Source organism: Ostrea edulis, chromosome 7 (genome assembly GCF_947568905.1).
Source record: "Ostrea edulis chromosome 7, xbOstEdul1.1, whole genome shotgun sequence".
NCBI lineage: Eukaryota > Metazoa > Mollusca > Bivalvia > Ostreida > Ostreidae > Ostrea > Ostrea edulis.
In genome coordinates this window covers 49,779,460-49,797,117 of record NC_079170.1, presented here as the reverse complement: position 1 = coordinate 49,797,117, position 17,658 = coordinate 49,779,460, and the positions used below count along the sequence as shown (strand labels likewise).

The 17,658-nt window shown below is 36.1% G+C and overlaps 1 protein-coding gene across 2 annotated transcripts in view; it reads right to left on the bottom strand.

The window, feature by feature from the left end:
- LOC125655265 (uncharacterized) overlaps window positions 1-16,397 on the bottom strand; it is a 29,684-nt gene extending 13,287 nt beyond the window's left edge. Inside the window, exons 1-5 of one of the 2 annotated variants that reach the window (XM_056144636.1) lie at window positions 16,040-16,313; window positions 14,700-15,931; window positions 12,131-12,208; window positions 8,743-8,796; window positions 4,462-4,606 (exon numbers count right to left, since the gene is read on the bottom strand). In XM_056144636.1, the coding sequence (XP_056000611.1) occupies window positions 4,565-4,606; window positions 8,743-8,796; window positions 12,131-12,208; window positions 14,700-14,756 (231 nt within the window). In that variant the 5' untranslated portion in view covers window positions 14,757-15,931; window positions 16,040-16,313 and the 3' untranslated portion in view covers window positions 4,462-4,564. Of the gene's footprint in view, window positions 1-4,461; window positions 4,607-8,742; window positions 8,797-12,130; window positions 12,209-14,699; window positions 15,932-16,039 lie in introns of those variants that run through there. The other variant, XM_048885506.2, reaches the window with a different exon arrangement.
- Window positions 16,398-17,658: the final 1,261 nt, after the last annotated feature.

Sequence of the window (17,658 nt, the reverse complement as noted above, 5' to 3'; positions counted from 1 at the left end):
TCTTGAGAAGAACACTTTTAAACATTTTTCCTATATATTTGCATGTAAAACTTTGATCCCCCTATTGTGACCCCATCATACCCCAGGGGCCATGATTTGAACAATCTTGAATTTGCATTATGTCAGATAGCTTTCATGTAAATCTCAGCATTTCTGGCTCAGTGGTTCTTGAGAAGAATATTTTTAAAGATTTATCCTATATATCAGTATGTAAAACTTTAATCCCCTATTGTGGCCCCATCCAATCCCCGGGGGCCATGATTTGAACAAACTTGAATCTGCACTATATCAGGAAACTTTCATGTAAATTTCAGCTTTTCTGGTCCAGTGGTTCTTTACAAGAAGATTTTTAAATGACCCCACCCTATTTTTGCATTTTTGTGATTATCTTCCCTTTGAACGGGATATGGCCCTTAATTTGAACAAACTTGAAAGCCCTTCTCCCAAGGATGCTTTGAGACGAGTTTGGTTGAAATTGGCCAGCGGTTCTTGAGAAGAAGTAGAAAGCGTGAAAAGTTTACGACGACGACAGACAACGGGCAAATTTTGATCAGAAAAGCTTACTTGAGGTTTTGGCTCAGGTGAGCTAAAAACTGTAAAAAATATCATCTGTTTACAGAAATTCCATGATATAAGCACTACATCTGTCATTTCTATTCATTGTGTGACCCAACAAAAATGGTTTTATTTACTTCAGATATATATTGCTTTTGAAAAAATATAGGGTCCTTGGGGTAATTTATCAAAAATGTATACATGTGTTGGAGATTTAATTTGCCTGAAAAATCATAAAAGACTAGATTTATCAAGATATTGGACTAAGCAGTAAGCACTTTTAAAGTGTAAAATAACCAACATTTGAATTTCCTCTTTTCTATATTCACAAGAATCGATCCCGAGGCAACCAGAATGGATATCATAGCTCCTGTGTCCAAACACACTGAAGATTTCATAAATTTCCAGAAATGTTCTCCCTCCTTTGTTCTTGTCTTTGCCAGAAGTCTTTCTTCCTGTAATATTATATACATGTAGTACATTTATCTAAGTGTCTGTACAATATGCTAACACTTTCAAAAAGATGACTTTCCCGAAATCTGAATTGATATAACTACGTTACATAATCTATATGTTATTAAAAGGTAAATATGAGATATCAGAACTAGAAAATTTTGGAACTCTTCAGAAAAAGAAGTTACGAAAATTATACGTCACTTGGGAAACTCTTGTATACAAATTAGTGATGGCTAAAGACGACTCATTTCTGATATAAAAATATATGCCTGGTTTAAAAATTATTTTTCAGAATGTTGCAAGTGAATGTCCTTGTACTAAAACATGAGTTATTGGATTAAATTTCTGATGTTTGGTAGCAGAGATAAAAACAAAAGAAAAAGTATATTTCCTACACCGTATGCACTTGTATGGATATTTACTTTATAAGAGTTTCTTGAGTCATAACAACCGACCGCTATAAAATGATATAATTAATCACAATAAATTATTTATAAATATACCTCCAGAAATGTACATATACATGCAGCAACATGTAGTCCCACCTTCCCCCAAACGTTTCTGCTCCCCCCACCCCACCCCCCTCCCCACCCCCCGTTTTCCTGAGATTGCATTAAATTATCACATACAATATTAAACTTTGTTATTAGTACATGTATGCAAAGATCGATTCATTAGCTGGTCACTTGATACAGTAGTGGTGGATAGTACTGGAAATGCAAGGTTAGATTGATTTCAACTCATGAACAGAAGAATACATCTCCCCTCCCTTGAACTGTGACTAAATACATTGGTATCATGTCACAAACGGTGCAACGATTAACCAAGACACGGTATATCACTGTAATATTATGCAACGGTTCGATTCACGATATTTTACACTATACCGCAGTTTGGTATTCTCGATCTGGATTAATTTGAACTGTCCAATTTGGCTTTAAGATTACATGTATGTTGTAACAAGAGTACCACCAATGGTACATAATATGCCCGTGAAAAGCTAATATAAGGTGTTTCCTTACACTATGATTTGTAGAACATGGCTTCAAGTAGTATCAGCAATCAATGTCAGGGTGTGACATACTTTCCTTGCATCATAAAAACAGATCAATCATGTACTCTCTATGTAATATTTTCATTTGGCATAAAGTGTATTTGTACCAAGTTTGATGGTACCAGCTCCAATGGTTCAGTCATTATCCTGCTACTACTATCTTGACCTTTGATCTTGAGAAACAATCAACATTCTCAACTTGGCAAAAGGTGTATGTGTACCAAGTTTGACAGTCTTAGCCGCAACAGTTCAGTTTGTATACTGCCTACAAGGTTTTCCTACTAAGTGATACTGTGAACTTGACCTTGAAAAACAATAGACATCTTCTTCCCATCATGGTGATCGAATGTACTAAGTTGCAATATCCTGGAGTTTATGGTTTGGTCTGTATCCTGCCCACAAAGTTTTCCTACTTAGTGATACTACGACCTTGACCTTTGATTTCTGACCTTGAAAAATGTTAGGCATCTTCCTCTCATTATGGTGATCAAATGTACCAAGTTGCAAAATCCTAGATGTTACGGTTCAGTATGTATCTTGCCCAAAAGGTCTGGACAGACAAACAGACGATGGTTACCATAATACACCCTGTCCAAATAAAGATGGTTTCCGGAAATGGAAAAATGTGGTGCCAGTGAATTATTTCTCGCCCTGTGAACCATTAATCCCAAATATGGGAGCATTTTGGACATGCAGTTGTAACAGTAAGGTGCAATTAAATGATACCAAAACCAGTGTAATTGTTCATTAGTTATCATTCATATTGATACACTTGTAGCATGTTAAAAGTATCATGATACGTATTGTATTGTCAAGTCTGTATCATACAATGTAACGTATCATGAGGCAAGCGTATCGTTGCACCCCTACATGTTACCATGTTTAATACCAGTATTGAATATTAGTATAATAGTTTGATCTTTCACAGTTCATACAGTTGTCTCATATAGTTTTTTTTCAGGAATGAAATAATCTTATTCAAAACTCTATAATTTTCAGACCTCTCTCACCGAGTACAGAAAAATACTTGTGTGATTAACAGATTTCATTCATATTTTTAGGGTTTTCCATCTTTCTGTGGGAAAGTACTATTGTTATTGTTCTGTTTATTATTTTCCTGCCTTCAAAAACTTTTTTCGTCTTCAGACTTATCGAAAAACTTCAAAGTTCATGATATAGCACTTCTTGAGAAACGAATACATTTCAACCTGCGTCATGGAACTTTGACCCCTTATGGAGTTATCTGACCTTTGGCAGAAATTATTGTTATCGCTACTACTTTTTAACCGTAAATGATAGGAGGATGAAACCTTTACAGGTCAATTAGTGGAATCGAAGAACTTTAAATGAAGGGATTAGCTGACCGTTAAAAGGAGTTAATGCCCCCTTATGTTTCACAATTTCTACCTAAAAAATTGACGACTCATAAAGTATTCGTCATAGAGAGACGGAACACACTGGAATGGGTTGGGTGACCTTGACCTTGAAAAGTAGGTCAAAGGTCAAGGTCATCCAAAATGACAAGAAAATGGCACTTTTTATACTCTTTTCCCTCTTCAGATAGCATCGAAATATCCCATGGGTCAGCAAGGAATTCTCGATTGGTCTCGATATCATGAATTACAACTCTAAAACTTTGACCACACTGCGAATGTCGGCGACTCACATCGAAAACCCTGTTATCACTACCCCTACTAGATGGAAAGTCGTGGAGACGCGAGACCTTCGCCGACAAATTCACAATAAAACACTCTACCACAGAGAAGTTGACCGAGGAAACCGAGAACCCTGAAGCACGGTTCTCGCCCCCGAATGTCTCTGACGTTGTCATTCGAGCCCACAACTTTTTCACGGATCTAGATAGAGACGCGGGACCACTTGTGCGAAGCCCCGTGACCTCTGACCTTCAAAATGAGGTCAAGGTCAAGCTTTCCCTCTCATGGAGTTTTCGAGGTTTGACCTTGAACGTGGGTCAAGGTCAAAGGTCAAGGCCACACATCAAGGGGCCAGTCTCCACGAGCAAGGCAAACCCACATCACGCCTGTCGTCCCAAAGGAAGAAATCCCCCATCCTTCAAGTGATATGTATGTTAGATCAGCTGTTTACACCATTTTGACCGGTCACATGCCCAACAACAGGATTCTAGCTAATCTGACCTACACATACACATCTGACCTACACCCATTTTCTCCATTTCTTGACTGTCTTGTAAATCAAATATTTCTATTTGCATTCATGAAAAAACATGTGCCAGATTCCATCAATGTCTGCCTGCATCAACATAAAGACTAAGTTCAGTTGTTGTTTTTATTATGATAATGATGATGCAACTTTACTCGACAGTTGAACTCATTGACATTCCATCCCGACTGTCATTGTAAACAAATAAACACTTACCTGCAGGGTCAGATGGGATGCAGTATTCCTATTCTCCGTTCAGATCCTACACTCAGAAACTTTTTCTAATTCACCAGCCGCCATTTTGTTTGGGGTTCTTTTTCACAGCCTAAATCCATATGCATGCCTCCTTGGGTGAAATGACTGAAAGACATTTTCTCCGTGAATTAGAACACATAGGATGAGCAATTACAAACTGTATATCAAATTCCACAATCCATAACACACATGGTAAAATCCAGTGCACAGACTCCTACCATCTTCTCAACATGAGGCTCATAGTCCCAGCATGCATGAGCAGAGTGTCAGCACTACATGTGTAATCTCTGAAAAAGTCATTTCCGGTTTCTTTACACCTCCAAATATCATATCTAACAGGTCTAAAGTCACCCCCAAACACCTGCACAAGTCCTATTACACTTTTACCCGATATGTGCCAGCTATCCAACACCCACACCCCCTTTTTTCAAATATTTGACCGGTACTATCGTGCCAAACCAAGGCCTCAATCTCCAACACTTCAACACTCAAGGCGGCAAATTTGAATTTCTTTTCTATCCAAATCAAATTGTTTAGCATTTGAACACTACTGAAAAACCGGTAGAAGGTGGGAAGCCCTCTAATTGTTTGCGAACAATTAGGATCATTAGTTATTGATATTTTCCTTTTGCGATTAATGAATTTGAAAAGTGGAATTAATTAAAAGAGTATTTACGCAACCCCAGCCTCGATCTATTCAGATATCCTACTTTCACAGCCTTTCCATTGGAACACATCCCAATCTTGATCAATACAAAGACATAACAATATAATTATGCATCAAAAGATATGAAACTTGAACTCAATCTGTAGTTACTGCACTACAAGTTTCAATGAATTCTCTGAAGAGTTATGCAAAAATATCTGGAAAACCAATGGGACAGACTGATTGACAGAGAGACGGACAGAGAGGAAACCTAAAATCCACTTGACTTTCGTTTTATAAACCGGTAGGGGACTAATAACTGGAATTAGTCTTTGAACTTTATATGGTTATTCTCCTTGATTTTTTTAATTTTTAAAAGATTTCATTTCAAGCAGACTGTTGTGATGTAATGGTGATATGTGATATATAACCTTAGATGTAAATTATGTTCCCTACCTGTTTTGCCTCTAACTCTTCCATTTCAACTAATGATGTTCATGATTGTTCCTCCTAGAAACAAAATTTTACACATCAAACACATACATGTACATAATGCATATTAGGCCATGCCAATTTGTAATCTAGTTCGTCGGATTCACCGCTTCTATTTGAAATAAATCCAAATTATAATATTATCAAAAAATAATTTCCGCCCGCATGTCCAAAAATATCCGTAAAATATTTTCGACTTTTTACAACAAGCACAAAAATGACCTTGATGTATGTGGCTGACAAATGACAGAAGCGCGGGCTCTCGAGAAATTTCCTAACAGTGTAATGCGATGTTTTAAGTTATTCATGATGTCTATCTTAATATGTACGATACTTCATAACACTGGAATGGAAGTTGATCCTTACTGGAATCCTATGGAACTTTTGAAGCGCTATTCGATGCCACTATTTAGAGAACATCGACAGCGTACAATTGATTGATTATATATTGTTTAGTCTCTCTTGAAAATATTTCACTCACATGAAGATGTTACCATTGCCGGTGAAGGGTTGAGAACATCGACAGCGTACGATTGATTGATTATATATTGTTTAAAGTCTCTCTTGAAAATATTTCACTCACATGAAGACGTTACCATTGCCGGTGAAGGGTTGCAAAAATTAGGCCTTTGCTCAGCGCTTATGGGCATTGAGCAGGGAGGGATCTTTATCGTGCCACACCTGCTGTGACACGGGTCTCAGTTTTTGCGGTCTTATCCGAAGGACTGCCCCATTTATTCGCCTCTTACAACAAGCAAGGGGTACTGAGGACTATTTTAAACCCGTCCCACAGTTCACGACACATTCACAAAAGGTTTGGTGACTATTAATTAAGTGTGTTCTATTAAAATTCAAGAAAATGCTAAAAGCGATGCAATGGAGATTTCAAAACTGGACACGTCCCTAATAATATGCATATCTGTGAATCGAAAGTTTGTAGAAATGAAACTTAAATAAAATTCTTCAAAAAGACCTTATCAGTTATAGCTGAAGAACTGTAGCTCTCTGAAAAAATATCTTGTTCCGTCAAAATATTTTTTCAGAGAGCTAGTTCTGCAGCTATATCAGTTAATGTTGCAAAGTACATGTTTTAGTTATAAAGAAAATAAGTCTTTGAAACCTGACATACTTCTTATTTATTGTACACTATATCAACAAAGTTGAAAAATATTAAGTTCAAGTGGTAAACAAATGATATTTGATGATTTTAGATCTTTATTTTTAAGCGCTCGCTTTTTAAAATCACACTTGATTCAATTAAAAATATTTATATTTCTTGTATTCGCTCGCCTCATAATATTCATCTCCAAAATTAAAAATAATATTTGTAAAATAATTTCGCCCTCTCGCCTCATTTTTGTTTGTTTGAAAATCCGAAGAACTATTTTATAAATTGGTGTGGCCTTACAGGTTTTAACACAGTAATGTTACAATGATAAGCAAGAGCTTTGGCTACAATCTCCTAAAACATACAAGATTTAATTAAAAGTTCTTTTAGTTTTTGTCTCTGTGTCATATTCTCCACTTTACCTTATATGTTACCCGTCTTAGGAGGACCTCATTTTATTTTATATGTATATATGTTACCCCACTTAGGAGGACAATATACACTTGCACACATACAATTACAGACACCACTTGTGCCCTTGGCACTTTCAACATTGTAACTTTTTCTAAGCGGCAACCTATGGAACAACACTATTTTACTTAATATCATCAACATATTTTTTCATTGCCATATTTTTCATCTTCCAAAACATACATGCTTATAATATATATGCATATATACATGTATATACATTTTCTACTTTAGGTAGACTTGTCATTGATCCCCAATTGTCACTTCTGCATACATGACAACTTTCCCAATTTGTGCGGGATTTTCCCGATTTGAAGCAGTTGAAAAGGCAAATCCTGATATCCCGATCGGGATTGCAAAAATACCCCGAAATCCCGATTTTCAAAAAATATCTCCCATTTTACGACAACAAACCCCCATTTCCAACCGGAATTTGAAATCCCGCGTCATTTCTGAACTGGCCAATCAGAAATCGGGACAATAGTCAGCCATTGCTGTTTACCTGTGTCGCATGGTATCGGAGTGATGTAATTTACTTGGTCTGCCCGTGTTGGGGTGCTTATTGGACAGTGCGAAGCATGTTTTGATAGTAATTAATTGGGAAGACGGATTTCAAATTGACATATCCTTTACACAAACGTGAATGGCAATGATAATAGTGTCACCATGAAACAATCGGACATTCCCGATTTTTGCCTCTCGCTGACAGCATCCAAAATATGCAATATTAAAGGTACGTAAAATATATGTTTTTCCAACTATATGATAATATAGGCTACCCGAATCTATCTGTCTATAGCGATGTATTACATAGTCTATATAGTGTAGTATTCAATAGACTTTGTGATGCGTAATTTGCACAAGTCTGTACTGAATTTTATATTAGTATTTTACGAGTAAAAACGTATATTTTGATGTGTTTTTTCCTGGTAATTATTTCAGATGTCATGGGTGCAAAGGTTTTGTTCGCTAACTTCATAGCAGGGCAGATCACTCCTTTTCTGATTGCAATGCAGATTGTTCCACCAGACTCTGCAAGCCCATGAAATTGTTTACAGACAAGCAAGATCGCCTTTGTAGTCGTACCTAAATGCATGTGCTTTAATTAAAATGTTGATATATAGACCAGCAAATGTGTATATGGTGTAAAAGGATGCAACTTTAAGTATTATTTGATATGTATGTGACTTGTTGGAGAGGATTTTTTGCAGAATAGATGATTTTAATAAAATACTTATCTATATCTTTCAAAGTTTTTTTTATATAGTTTTGTTAAAGTTAATGGTCAAACACACTTGATGTATGATACATGTATAATGATTAGATTGATATTTTATTTGAAAAGACAAATATTTATTTTCATGGTAAAATGTCGTGAATTTTGAGCATTGAAAAAAGGTCGTTGTGCGCAAAATCCCCCATGGGGATTTTCAAAAGTTGGCATGTATGCTTCTGATTGATTTCAAAGAGACTGTTGCAATGTGATGGTGATATATAATCTTAGATAAAAATTATGTTCCCTACCTGTTCTGCCTCTAACTCTTCCGTTTCCACAAATGATGTACAGGATTGTTCCTCCTAGAGACAAAATTTTACACATCAAACACATACATAATGCATACTACAGGTTTTAACACAGTAATGTTGCAATGATATGCAAGAGTTTTGGCTACAATCCCCAAAAACAAACAAGATTTAAAGTCCTTTTTGTCTTTGTCTCCATGTCATATTCTCCATTTTAATTTACATGTATATATGTTACCCCTCTTAGGAGGACAGTATACATTTGTACACACACATGTACACAGATGCTGTTTGTGCCCTTAGTACTTTCAACATTGTCACTTTTTCTTAGCCAATAAATATTTTTTTTTATTTATCAACATTTTATTTGTGAATTCCATTTCAATCATCTACCAAAACATATCCAAGCATCTGCATTTTCCATTTTTGGAGGCCCGGCTATGTACATGTGTGTGTTTGTTAACTATTATAAAACGGGTTGTTTTCAAATTAATTTTTCTGTAAGTACATGCATACTTTAGACAAGATTTTAAGTAAAACACACACTAGGAAAACATAAAGTCAGCAATCACAACCTGAACACTGAACAAGAAATCAGTGGAATGTATACCTGCATACTGCATGTTTAATACCAATTATTCAGATTCAAGGTAGCTCTACCCTTATGCGACTCATCAATATTAATGGTTGAAATTGGAAACACTGTATTAATTTCCACTCGGTATTGTTTGATTTTATTAATAACCAAAGCAAATGTATATGTTGCCACCTTTTTTAAGATGTCAAACATATAAGAACAGAAGCATAGGTCAACATCAGAAAACCACACATTTTCGTAAAGCAGAGTAATAAAACATGAGAAAAATGTGTTAAAATGACAAATTTTTAATGTAAACAGTATAGAAAAACAGTTTATTTGTAAATATTTGACCTATTGAGTGCCCCTACCCCTAAAAACACCCCAGGGCCTTTTTTCAACTCTCAAAAATTAAGCCCCCCCCCCCCCCCCCCCCCCATCCTTTGAAATACAGTACTACTCACCTTTCTGATAGCAGTTTTTAATCTTTCTAGCAATCTCTTGGTTCTGCACTGAATTTCATAATACATGTACATGGTATCTCTAGTTCACCAATACCGGTACAATGCATTTCAAAGCCCCCCCCCCCCCCCCCCCCCCCCCCCCATGTTGTTAAAAAGAATGCTACAACTTTACTTATTTTTCGAGGCATGTGTCCAACTACTGCACTGTCCTTTACAACAGCAATCGCATATTTATGCATAGGATTGTTGATTTCTATTTTTTTCAAGAGTTCCTCCCTGGAATGGATCCCAGATTATAGATATCTCTGTAAACATGAAATACCCTAAACTATATTCATACTCGGCCATAGTTGTGCTGCGAAAGTGAAACCGAAAGTTTAGTAAATTGTACGTGGTAATAGTCTTTGACACAAACGGTACCAAGTGAAAGTGAAAGTAATAGCTACTACTGTATATTTTAATATAGACAAGAATGGATAAATTATTAGTGTTAAAAAAATGAAATAAAATTTATGTGTATATTTAATGGGAATATTTCAGCATAGAGTACTAAATAACCCCCCCCCCCCCTCCAAAGTTTCTAAGCACCCGGGGTGCTCAATAGGACGCATATGGTATGTATAAACTGATAGTTGATATTAGGGGAATCTTTGTATAAGACATACAGTAGAGGAATGCCAGCATAGGAGTTATCGCCCTTTACCAACTGGGCTATCAGGTCACCGGTGAGCAGCCCGATTGACTGCTGCTGGATATTGTACATGTGTTTTCTATCCTGAAGCCTTTACAAGGACAAAAAATAACAAGAGGTATTGTGAGCAATACTCACTAAGAATACCCCCCGCTTACCCCAATCTCCCAAAGGGTGTTGGTAATAGGTATAAACTACCTCTTTTCTGAGTGTAAAAAACAAATGGCATGACAAACCGAACCATATTGCTACTTCGATGTCCAGTGCATGTGACCTTTGACCTTTTGACCCCAAAATCGATAGGGAACATCTTCATCCCATGGGTAGTCCATATGTATGATAGGGTGACTGTAAGTGGAAAGGATAACGCTTTAGAGCCCGGAAACCATATTGCTACTTCGATGTCCAGTGTGCTTGACCTTTGACCTTTTGACCCCAAAATCGATAGGGAACATCTTCATCCCATGGGTAGTCCATATATATGATATGGTGACGGTAGGTGGAAAGGATAATGCTTTAGAGCCCGGAAACCATTGCATCTACAGACGGACGGACAGACAGACAGACGGACAACCCGATTCCAGTATACCCCCCCCCACAACTTGTTGCGGGGGGTATAAAAACAAACAACTTGTTGGATAAAAACCAATCACAAATTATGGAAGATCTTTTTTAAACATTTTTATCTACTCTTACAGTTTTTATTCAAATGTTGCTGAAATCTTTCTACTTTCCTTTACTATATATGTTTATCCAACATAATATGTAAACAATAATAAGCTTCAAGAAATAGTATAGCAAATAAGAAATGAAATGTGCCTTTTTTAAAAAATGAATCCATATAATTCATGAAAAGAAAATCTTTAAAAACAGATAAAATTTCTTTGAATTTTAATTATAACAAGAAAAAATTAAAACAGTTCATCGTTTCATATGATTGTGATAGCATCAGTTATCTGATCCAATATTTCAAAGATTGCACATGGAATTTTTAAAGGCAGATTTTGAACAGTCATGGACACAATGATTTTGGGATGGTTACATGCACATATCTATACCTCAGGATGTTCCAAATGTAATTTGAGATGCTAATTCATATTTCTTCTGCAATTTGTTTCAAATCGACAGTATATGATTAATCAAAATGTAAATGATCACAGGTCGACCCTTACAGTATATGACAGTTCATTTTACCATGTTTACAAGGAAGTTAAAAGGCACACACAAAAAAACCATCGTGTCATCGTTTCAAATATTTGAAAACCTTTCTAGTTCAACAGGGATTTAAAGTAGATAAAATAAACAAATCAGTGGACCATTAAACCCTTAGAACTCTAGTCTAATTAAACCTACATCTCCACTGGATTTAGAGTGCATTTTAATGCAACCCATATTTGTACATTTTACTTCTTTCTAAATCTAGATAATTTATTATAACAATACTAAATAGTTCATGATATCCATAATGTAATCAATAGATAGATTATTATAGGTCATGTTTTGATTGCATTTTGTATCACTCTAGAATTATAAATATATAATTTATTATATCATTCACTAAAAACCCATGCATGTACCCAGTGTTAAAATAAATCAGAATGGTATATTTTAATCATTTACTATCTATTATCAATTATAGGAACTCAATATGCTTACCATTGTATTTAGAAATGTGTCCAACAGAAAAGCCACTTTTGTACAGATCAGTCTTAACCCAATCGACACTTTCCTCCTCTAAAACAATAAAAACAAGAGATGTTTATAAAACACATATGCCCCCCATGGTGCAAAATTGAAAAGGGTTATACACACACACATCATTTGATTGAGAGTAGTATCATCAATTCAAAATATTGAGCAGACAATATCTTCCTATGTCAAGAGTGGATTGACCATGCGACCTAAAAATCAATAGGGGTCATCAACTCCTGAAGATGTACCAGTGTACCAAGTTTGATATCTGTCAAGCAAAGGGTTCTCAAGATATTGAACGGACAGTATATTCCTATGTCCAATTTGACCCTTGACGTTTGACCATGTGACCTTAAAATAATTAGTAGTCATCTTCTCCTGAAGATGTACCAGTGTACCAAGTTTGATGTCTGTCAAGCAAAGGGTTCTCAAGATATTGAGCGGACAGTATATTCCTATGTACAGTTTAACCCTTGACCTTTGACCACACAACCTCAAAATCAATAAGTGTCATCTTCTCCTGAAGATGTACCAATGTACCAAGTTTAATGTCTGTCAAGCAAAGGGTTCTCAAGATATGGAGCAGACAGTATATTCCAATGTCCAGTTTGACCCTTGACCTTTGACCATGTGATCTGAAAATCAATAGGGGTCGTCTTCTCCTGAAGACGTACCAGTGTACCACGTTTGATGTCTGTCAAGCAAAGGGTTCTCAAGATATTGAACGGACAGTATATTCCCATGTCCAGTTTGACCCTTGACCTTTAAACATGTGACCTCAAAATAAATAGGGGTAATTTTCTCCTGAAGATGTACCAGTGTACCAAGTTTGATGTCTGTCAAGCAAAGGGTTATCAAAATATTGAACGGACAGTATATTCCTGTTTAGTGTGACCCTTAACCTTTGACCATGTGACCTCAAAATCAATATTGGTCGTCTTCTCCTGAAGTCGTATCAGTGTACCAAGTTTGATGTCTGTCAAGAAAAGGGTTCTCAAGATACTGAGCAGACAGTATATTCCCATGTCAAGTTTGACCCTTGACCCTTGACCTTTGACCATGTGACCTAAAAATCAATAGGGGTCATCTTCTCTTGAAGATGTACCAGTGTATCAAGTTTGATGTCTGTCAAGCAAAGGGTTCTCGAGATATTTGATGGACAGTATATTCCTATGTCCAGTTTGACCCTTGACCTTTGACCATGTGACCTCAAAATCAATGGGGGTCATCTTCTTCTGAAGATGTACTGGCGTACCAAGTTTGATGTCTGTCAAGCAAAGGGTTCTCTAGACATTGAATGGTCAGTATATTCCTATGCCCAGTTTGACCCTTGACCTTTGACCATATGACCTCAAAATCAATAGGGGTCATCTACTCCTTAGGATGTACCAGTGTGCCAAGTTTGATGTCTTTCAAGCAAAGGGTTCTCAAGATATTGAGCGGACATTATATTCCTATGTCCAGAGTAGATTGACCCTTGACCTTTGGACCTGAAAAACAATAAGGATCCTCTTCTACTCATAACTAACCCACATATGAAATATCATTATCATCAAGTGAATGGTTCTCAAGATATTGAGCGGACAACACATGGTCTACAGACCGACCGACAGGTGCAAAACAATATGTTCCCTCTTTTTCAAAGGGGGGCATAAAAATGTGTACATGCATTCATTTTGGATGCAGAAAAAAAATGTCATAAATTCTTATTACATGATTTGTTTTATTTTATAAATCTCTAAGAGCAATAATTACTCCTACTCCTTGAAGATTAATTGTATATGTTTAATGCCCCTCAAGAATTTTTCACTCATATGGAGACATGCATCACCATTGCCGGTAAAGGGCTGCAGTATTTAAAGGCCTATGCTTGGTGCTTACGCCCTTTGAGCTTTAACGTGCCACACCTGCTGTGACACGGGGCCTCTGTTTTTGCGGACTTGTCTGAAGGACCCATTTAGTCAACTCTTACGAAAAGCAAGGGGTACTGAGGACCTATTCTAACCCGGTTTTCCACAGGAGTTATGAAAAACATGACAGATGTCATGTAATTGGCACGTTTGGCAAGAGGTACATCACTTTTTATGTCCCAAAATTAAACAATTTTTCCACAGCTATATCACAGAAGAAATTATCAAGAACTAAATATTTCAGGAGAAAGTTATAGAAAAGCATATGCAGTCACAGGAACCATATAGGCGATTCAATATTGAATCAGTGGGACAAGATATTTTTAAAACGTGGATAAATTAGTATTATGTGGTAATGACACATTTAGCTAAGATTCCTAAAACATGAAAATGACAAACGTAAAAAGGGACAACATAAATTGGTGAGAAATACATGTAGGTATATCTTTCGAATTTCCTCCATTGTTTACAATAGTGCGATATCTTTGAAAGAGGCGCCCATGACAGGAACCAGTCATTTTGTCTGTAGTAATAATAGTAAGGAACATAATGGGGTGGTATACTATAGACCCTACTATTATTATTGCAGACAAAACTACCGGTTCCTGTGGTGCAATACGTACACAATCAAAATAAGGACAATGCACATTGCATTGCAAACTGCACGGCGTCTCCTGCATTGTGTCGCTAAGTGCAGGGCATAATGACGACACATTTCTGGGATTCTCTATATCCTAGAAAATCTTTATATTAATGCTAAAACATAGTAAACGACAAATATTGTCCTAGTCGTGTGTCATGGCGTGACGAGACTCGGAGACGGTAGACCCTTCTTTCGCTGCCCAGTGAAGAAAACAAACGCGGTTACTCGTACTCGTAGGGGAAATTGTAATAGCCTAAAACCTAACAATATATACTTTACGAGAAATGTGCCTTGAAATCATTTTTGAAACCAAAATAAGAAAAATTTACTTACACGTGACAACATCTTCGCAGACGCTGGATCCTTTCCGGGTGTCTCCGAAGGTTCCCGAAGTTCATTTCCGTAACATGACAGCAAAACAGAACGCAACAAAAAAATCACGGTGTTGGAAAATTAAAATTTTTTAAATACCATCTTTAAAAATATTAATCTAGATAACCTGACACCTAGTGGTTCAGAATAAGGAAAAAATCAAACGAAATTTAAATATATTTCCGCTTTCGTTTGTGATGCACATTTGAAAAATGACTACACAAGTCGTGAAACGTATATTGCCAAAATAATACACGCTAGTTTTTAACAACTCTAGAATTTACACTTTTATGAATAAAATGAAATCTTTTTGCCCGAAATGTAAAGTTTAGATTCTAAATTTAAGGAAAGAAAACACATTTTACTCAAAAGTTAAGTACATAATTTCATTTTACAAGTAGAAAATTGAGCAGACTTAAAAACGTCTGCCTAATTTATACGTCTGTCTAACGTTGGTCTATAAATACTTTGCGTCCGCTGAAGTCTTATAATAGGTAATATGTATATATGTATATATATATATATACACACTCAAAATCCAAAATGTCGGATCTGAATGTAGACACAACGTCATATAAATAATTAAAAGATATATAAAGCACCAAGAATGACCAGCGACATGAACAATATGAAATTGTAATGGTAGGCTCTTTGAAGACCTCGGTCATTCTTGGGTTAGTATGAAGTCTTCAGAATTTTGTTTAGGTCTTTCAAGGCAGCTAGGGTGGTACACCATTGGAACTCTGTCACTTACCAATTTTTCTTTATATTGTAGTAGGGATTGACTGTCGTCTGTTGTTGATTTATCATCAATAGTGTGTGTATGTGGTCGTGTGTGTACTGCGCAAATAAATGTATAAAACCTATATTAAGAGTGTTAAAATTCCCATGTAATTACTGCATATACACAAATGTATCAATGATTTTAACTACAAACAGCAGACTTACATATTGTTTGTGACTCCGCAAACTGAAATGTGTAGCATATCAACACAGAAATCAAACGCACTATCCAAATCCCGATTTCCATACTCGTCTGTGCTGTAAGCGCGGTAGCGAGAAAAAGAATCTTGATTAGATGTAAGAGAACAATGAGAAGATACACTGGTGGACACCAGGTCGTCACGTCCACCAGATTGTCACTTCAAGTTGATCAACACATTCACTTATTTTCATGACGTAGAAGGAAATCAGCTAAGTGGGAGAAAATGAGGATGAGAATACTCACCTCAGAACGGTCTAGTCATGACCATAACCTAATCATGTTGTTTACACAAACATATTTCTACACTTTTTTGGGAACTCCGATCCCGATGTTTTATGATATATATGAGTCCGAAGTTTCAACATGCGTGTACCAAATACTAACTTTCAGTGTGTAAGCTTATATAATAACTTGATAATAATTCTGGATATGGAATAAAATTGTTTCTTTATTTGATTGAATTTCAATGAATTAATTAGCATATGACACAATTACCCAATCATCACAATCTTTTACTGCTATACATTTAATGCTGAACTTTATCCTGTTCTTAATGATTAAAAGAAAACAAATTATTAGACATTTGTTTGAGTCTTAGATGTACCGCGTAGTGACATCATTACATACATCAATGTAGGTACATGTATTTCGAACAATACATAAAATAGCAAGACTTTTTTGGCTTTGGACAAGATTATGTTTCTAAAGTCTTCCATTAATGCATGTGCACCACCCCCCACCCCCACCCCCCCCCCCACCCCCATATATATCTAGATTGGATTGATTGATTGGGGTTTTGGCAATATTTCAGCCATCTTACGGCGGTTAACTAAATGAATTATGTTTGGTTGTGAGTGTTTGAGTTTCCCTGACGGCCCCCAGTGAGCCTACTCTTTTTCGAACATCAGGGAAACGATCTTTTGCGTGCCAAGGGGTTGTGATCCTTGACAATTTTTTCTGTAAAAGCCGCATTCTTGTAAATATTGTATAATATAATGATTGTCGATATTTGTATAAAGTTCTTTCATTGATTGCACACTATTAAAAGTCTATTTCGTATGGGCGTAAAATCACTACATTCTAAAAGAATGTCATGTATAGTTAATGGACAGTCACAAGATAAGCATTCAGGCTGAGGTTCTCTGTTTAGTAGGTAAGAATGTGTCAATTTTGAATGTCCGATGCGTATTCCTGAAATAATCACTTCGTCTTGGCGTTTCATTATGATGTTACACGATTTGTTTACTTTGTATTGAATAGAATAAGGTTTACTTGTGTCACAGAAATCCCAATAGATTTGCCAAACAGAATTTACATATAGTTTTATGAAATCTTTAAAATCAGTGTATGGAATTTTTGAAGTGTACAATATCACCTTGAAGTGCATTTTTGGCCGCTTTGGTGTTGCCATGGATACCAATGTGACTTGGGATCCAGCAGAACTCAACTATTTTACCTTGTTTAGTTAATAGATAGTACCAGTGTAAGATATCCAATATATATGGATGATCAATATTCATGTTGTTTATTGACCGAAGACATGATAGGGAGTCTGAGAATATAGTAAAATGTTTGTCATTAG